General features: G+C 31.3%; 1 protein-coding gene across 1 annotated transcript in view; it reads right to left on the bottom strand.

The window, feature by feature from the left end:
• The window catches only part of LOC106474747 (beta-centractin), a 10,634-nt gene extending 7,517 nt beyond the window's left edge, over positions 1 to 3,117 (bottom strand). The window contains exons 1-3 of the mRNA XM_013935441.2: positions 2,953 to 3,117; positions 1,094 to 1,158; positions 526 to 601 (exon numbers count right to left, since the gene is read on the bottom strand). Of these exons, the coding sequence (XP_013790895.1) occupies positions 526 to 601; positions 1,094 to 1,158; positions 2,953 to 3,000 (189 nt within the window). The 5' untranslated portion in view covers positions 3,001 to 3,117. The remainder of the gene's footprint in view (positions 1 to 525; positions 602 to 1,093; positions 1,159 to 2,952) is intronic.
• Between the last annotated feature and the right edge of the window lie 3,407 nt (positions 3,118 to 6,524).

Raw genomic sequence — 6,524 nt, 5'->3', positions numbered from 1 at the left:
ATAGGACAAACATATTCAGCAACAGGGATTCGAACTCACAACACTCAGATTGCGAGTTGAGAGTGAGAATGGAAAGACTGATCTTTAATAAAACAGACAGACTTACAAAGTTGCTCAACCCTATCACACATGTTTAACTTTGACCTTCTGGCTAACAGCCACTATTTTAACTGATTCTAGTCTACTTTCAGAAATTCACATATCAAATATATATTTGGAGCAGTACGACTCTTTCATTTTTACATAATTTGGTTGTATTATGTAAAGATAAAAACACCCTACTGTTACAATACCTATTGCTGTAGAAGTATACTGCCTATCATAAAATAGTAAAGAAAACAATACATTTATTTTCAAACTAGTATTAATTCAGAGAAATTCCTTTCGGACAAATCTCTATAGCTTAAAGCCAGTCTCCCTTCAAATAATTTGTCAGTAATAAAATTATATATATAAATGACAAAATTAAATGGTTATGCTTGTTATTATAATTTTTTCATTCTTCACACATACGTACATACTGACCTCTGCTTTGGGTCCAACAAAAATATCCCCTTCTAGTGCTCCTGCCATCACTCGTACATGTTTGGGCCTTCCAATACTGTGAACCAATTTAAGTATAAACTTTAAAACTAAATTTACTTTATAACATAATGTGACAATTTTCAAACTACTTAAACAGGATCACATTTATGACTTTAATTATAAAAAAGGTTATAACCATGTTTGATGTAATATTACAGTTATAAATACTACTAAGTACTACCATACTTCATGATATTAGATTTGTAAATTAATTTCTTAATGCACCATGTATTTCACTACTGTAAGTCCTGTAATGCCTCTCATGACAAATTCATTATTATTTAATTTGTTTAAAGTTTATAATTTTTTTAAAATTAAATTGGTCTTTTTTTATTTTATTACCTTTATTTTTTTTTATTATCAACAGACACTGGCCGATAGGATTGAAACTTAGCAAATCAAAATACTTTTGGTTAAATGCAGGAATAGCTATATCTTTGTGTCACGTGTTCACAACACAATAAAATCTCCACTTTTAATTATTTATAAACGCTGTGATTCAACTTACTAATTTGGAAAGTGACATTTTGGGACCTGATCTCCGGCAAACCCTGCTTTGATTACTCCAGAACCCTAAAGCAACAATAAAATATTGATTCTAAAATATACCAGATTTACATTACAAAACCTGTTTACAGTATGAACAAACAGTATAGAACAGTGGAAACTAGACAATACGTATATTAAAAACTTTGCCTTTCCTCAAAATGAAATATAGATGTAAAATATTTATGAACAAGAAAATGTTTTAATGCTGTTACGATGTTAACGTGAGGTATACATTTAACTAAAGTTAAAAAAACTTGGAATTATTTAGTATATCTGCTGCTACATAGCTTAGTTGTATAGCTAGGTATGAAGTTTTGAGTGTGCCCAAGAGTTAAAATGGATGGGCAAGTTAAATGAAGCCCCCCTCCTCCCCAAAAAAAAGGTTTATTTATGATGTACTAGGATGTAAGAAACATCATGCAGACTCTGGGTGAGTTGTGGCAGACCCAGACCCATCTGTGGACATGCCTTTGAGATAAATGTTTATGACTTAAATTATTTAAAAAATGGACCATTTCAAACTTGTACAGATGATGGAAAATTTGTCCAAAGCGTGTTTTAATTTCACTATTTATTCATGTTTATGAAAACAATTTTTTTGAGGGGGGTTTTTGCTTAGTTACTATATTATTTACTTTTTTGAAACAGATACACACAAATCACATATTTTAACTAAAATGTAATGATTTTTAGTAATGACGAAATAATTTATATTTTATACACATCATGTAGTTTGATAATTTAAAAAGTGTTTAAAAACATTCTTCCCGAAGAACTAGTAGTTGTAATGCATAATCTAATGAAATTTTAACAAACATGTTTCCATTAAACATATACCAAAAATATACGTACATCAAAAAAAGGTAATTGTTAAAAAAATAATTTGACAAAAATTCATCAAACCACTAAATCCACAATTTACTGGACTGCGATACATGAAAAGGTTTACTGTTCTAACAAAACACTAAGTCAGAATGTTTGGAAATCAAGTTGGATAGTAACAACTAATGTAACCTTTTTTTTGTTTTTCTTTCATAGTGTCTTTGTTATAATTATATCGGTAAAATTGCTGTGTAGCCACCTATATTCCATACTTGCTTCTTGTGGTGGGTTAAAAAGTAACGTAAATCTAATTTTATAACATAGAAAGAGTTGATTGGCCAAAATTTGCTGTACCAAAATCTGTATGTAGCCAGATCTGGTTTCAGCAGAATTATATATGCTTAAAACTTAATGACGTTGTGTATGTGAATATCACAAAATAACACTTAATTATAACACACAGTAGATAATTAAGTATTCTAGCAACTAGTGTTAGAAGCTTAATTTCAACAGTTTCTCCACAGCCACACTAGTACTAGTTAGGCTTAAATTATGAGTTTAGCTTTGGTCAAGATTTCAAAACATATCAATATGAATATTTTTCACTAATGTTAATGAAAATTTAAATAAAATACAGTAAGAATCCACTTTGAGTGTTGAATTTTTGTAAAACACCAAAAATAAAGGTAAAATTGTGATTTTATGCCCGAAAATCCAATATAGAAGACACTACAATAAGATAAAGATGAAACGTAAATAAGTTCAACTAGCTTACAATTTTAAAAATGAATTACAGTAGAAATTACTAAAATATAACATTACGTTACGACCAATATATATATTATAATTAACTTATTAACATTAATTTGTTACACTGCAGTTAGTATTACTTACTAGTAGTAGTAGTATTACTAGTAATAGTACTAATGTTGTAATTTCAGCTTAGCAACTTCGTATTTGAAAATTTATCTAACTTATATTTTTCAAATTACTTACGTTATCAATGACAACGGGCTGGTTAACTATAACATCGTACGCTTCCATTGGTGTTTATAATGTACTTTTCCAAATCCTGTTGGTTTGTTGTACACGTTGGAAACTTCTTTCTACACCATTCCAGATTTATAAACTCACCCACGGAGAATGACTCATCCACAGGTTTTTTCTTTAATATATTTGTCGTCAGAGGTCACTTTTTAATACGTTATTTTAAATTTCATTTTCATATTTTTTTCATTGATTTTTTTTTTACAGGAAAACAAAAACAAAGAGAGCTTTAACATTATCGCGCAAGATTCGTATTTGATTTTACCTAAAAAGTACAATAATTGATACTATTAGTGGTGAAGTTTATTTTCAAATAAAATATGTTTTAAAATTTTTAGCAATAAAGTTAGAAAAAAAGAACTTTACTCTTGAGATAACAATGAAAAAACGTGTTTTATTTCAGCCAACTTTTCGCCGTTGCGGCTTCATCAGAACTAGTAGTACAAATGTAGTTCTTGTAGTACTCGCCTTGATAAAGCCACAATGTCGAAATGTTGGCTGAAATAAAAATGTTTTTTTCTTTAAATTATTAATCAGGGAATAAATGTCTTCTTTTTTTTGTAACTTTATTTCCCAACTGTTTTCAAAATATTAGAAAAAGGCAATAATACTTGTTAATTCAAGGTCAGAGTTCTGTGATGGTAATTTTCATTGAAATACGCGAACTTAACCAGGTTTCTCACCGAAGAATGTTTTATTATCATTTATTTAATTACAGTCTTAGTATTTGGTGAAACTCCCGAGTCAACTTTAAATAATATAGTCAGGTTGTCTGGCTTTGAAAATAGAACAAAGCGTCAAAGTGGGCACTAATAAAGATTTCTCGCTGAAATGAATTCTCCAATATATCTTGTTCAAGATAGTGACAAGTGATAAGTTTGTATGATACAGCTTTTTCCTTTTTTTTTGTACATTATAATCAGTCATGTATAGTAGACAAAAGAAAAAATTGAAACCACCCTCTAAAATCAGGGGTCTGGTATATCCTTATGGTTATGGCACTCGACTGGCAATCTACGGTAGCGAGTTCGAATCCCGTCATCGAAAATGCTCGCCCTTTCAACCATGGAGGTGTTGTTATAATATGGTGATAATTCCCACTACTTATTGGTAAAGAGTAACTCAAGAGTTGGCGGTGGGTGTTGCTGACTAGTTGCCTTCCCTCTATTCTATCATTCTATATTCTATTTCATTACCGGTGGTAGTAGGACGAGTACATTGGAATCATAATCCTGCACGATAATCACTGGGCCACGCTCGACCCGCAAGAACTTTGAGTTATTTGACTATCTCATGCTCCAGGTAAATATAAATCACAATGTGACAGGTATTTCAGCTATGAGTTATTTGACTATCTCATGCTCCAGGTAAATATAAATCACAATGCGATAGGTATTTCATCTATGAGTTATTTGACTATCTCATGCTCCATGTAAATATAAATCACAATGCGATAGGTATTTCATTTATGAGTTATTTGACTATCTCATGCTCCAGGTAAATATAAATCACAATGCGATAGGTATTTCATCTATGAGTTATTTGACTATCTCATGCTCCAGGTAAATATAAATCACAATGCGATAGGTATTTCATTTATGAGTTATTTGACTATCTCATGCTCCAGGTAAATATAAATCACAATGTGATAGGTATTTCATCTATGCAGAAACTTGGATATGTCGTAATAGATGTTAAATTTTAACATTAAATCTAGAAAAAAAAGCAAAAAATAAAAGCTTAGCCATTTGTACAAATTAATAGCCTCCTCCCCAATCCGGTGGTTCAGCAGTACGTCTTGGAGCTTATGAAACAAAAATCGGGTTTCAATACCCATGATGGCCAGATATCAGATAGCTCGTTGCGTATCTATGCATTTAACAACAAACAAAACCAATTAATAATCTTTTTAGTGGTATTATTCGAGATTTATTTCGTAAATTTTGAAATAAGTAGTTTCGAAAAAACAAAACCAAAATGAAAAAAAATGATCAGCTGAAGCAAGTAAATATTTGGTTAATTACCACTATGTAATGTTAATTTACAATTCTAAATATCACTTGAGTTTTAAATGAGATAACAGATGGCACCACAGTTTAATTGAGAGGTGATATATTTTCTGCTCGTTTTGTGATAAATGTCTATATTTCGTTAAAAGATGTCCCCGTATTAGAGAAAAACAATCGAAATTAAATTAAAACATTTTAAAACAGTTTCAGAGAAAAAAAATGACACGTTACAAAACTTTAAAATGCCAAGAACACGTGCGAACATTCGATTGATTTTTTATAAAATAATACCAACTCAATTTTTGACTTTCAACATTTCTGAAAAATCCCAATTTTTATATTATTTATACCAATCACCAAAATTACTCCTGGCACTCCTGTCAAAGTAAGGTTGGAAAGAGTGAGTAATTAACTACCATCATCGAACTAGCAATACGTTAAGTGATGTTTCTGATGGCCTTGGTATCGATGACACTATAACGTGGATGTAAAACTTTTTATTGTCTAAATAGTTTATGTAAGTCGTGCATTGCGAACGACGGAAATCTGCAGGAGTGACGAACAATTAAAAGGATTGAAACTGGTAGAGAAAAAATTGCAGTAAAATTAGCACGTATTTTTACATCGGCTCCTGTAAAATGTTTTATATCCAGATCACGTTTTTCGTGGTAGTTTACGGTTTTCGCTATCTTTTTAAATCGAAGCTTTAGATTGGTCGTGTCGGAAATCATGACGTCATTTCGTCACATTCTTTTTTTTTTTTAAGTTGGAGTCTTTTGATTGGTTGCGTCACTGTCTTAGTGATCGTCGAAAATAAATAATTTATCACTATAAACCACTAACTGTACTGCTTAATATAATAAAATTTTGTTATTGTTGTTAAGCGCAAAGCTAGATAAGGGGCTGTCTGTGCTGAGCCCACCGCATGTATTAAAATCCGGTTTTTTGTGTTATCAACCCCTTCAGACTTACCGCAAAGCCGCCGGGGGAACTAAGATTATAACACAGACTACTTTAATAAAATCAAGTGATTTCTAACTAGTCTAAATCACGAATCTGTGATGGGCGAGTTCACAGTATAGATACGTATCACTGGTTCATAATTTCAGGCGATCAGGTCACGTGACCTACCTTGATATTAACCTCTTTGTACTGATTGGTTTCAATTTAGAAAGCCAAAAAAAAACAAAAAAATCAAACGTTCACAAAAATCACGTTGTATTTTATTCATATATTAAATTATGTACGTAGAAACAAAGTGATGTCTGAGTTCCACGAGCGATAAAAACAAACACAGTCTCGTCGTACGAGTTCGTAATCGACCCTAAAACAGCTGGCAATATTAGATATTTGCTTACAGCATGTTTGACCTAGAAACGGCAGAACAGAATAAATACGTAGTCTCTAAGGTGGTAAGTGCGCGTGCAGGTAAAAGCCAGTACGAAGTGGGTTAATAGTTGGTGGATTGTTTGTTTGTCTTGGATATTTCGTGCACATCTACCTCAAGACTAT

This window comes from Limulus polyphemus, unplaced genomic scaffold (genome assembly GCF_000517525.1).
Source record: "Limulus polyphemus unplaced genomic scaffold, Limulus_polyphemus-2.1.2 Scaffold7636, whole genome shotgun sequence".
Taxonomy (NCBI): Eukaryota; Metazoa; Arthropoda; class Merostomata; order Xiphosura; family Limulidae; genus Limulus; species Limulus polyphemus.
This window is presented reverse-complemented; position numbering and strand designations above follow the sequence as displayed.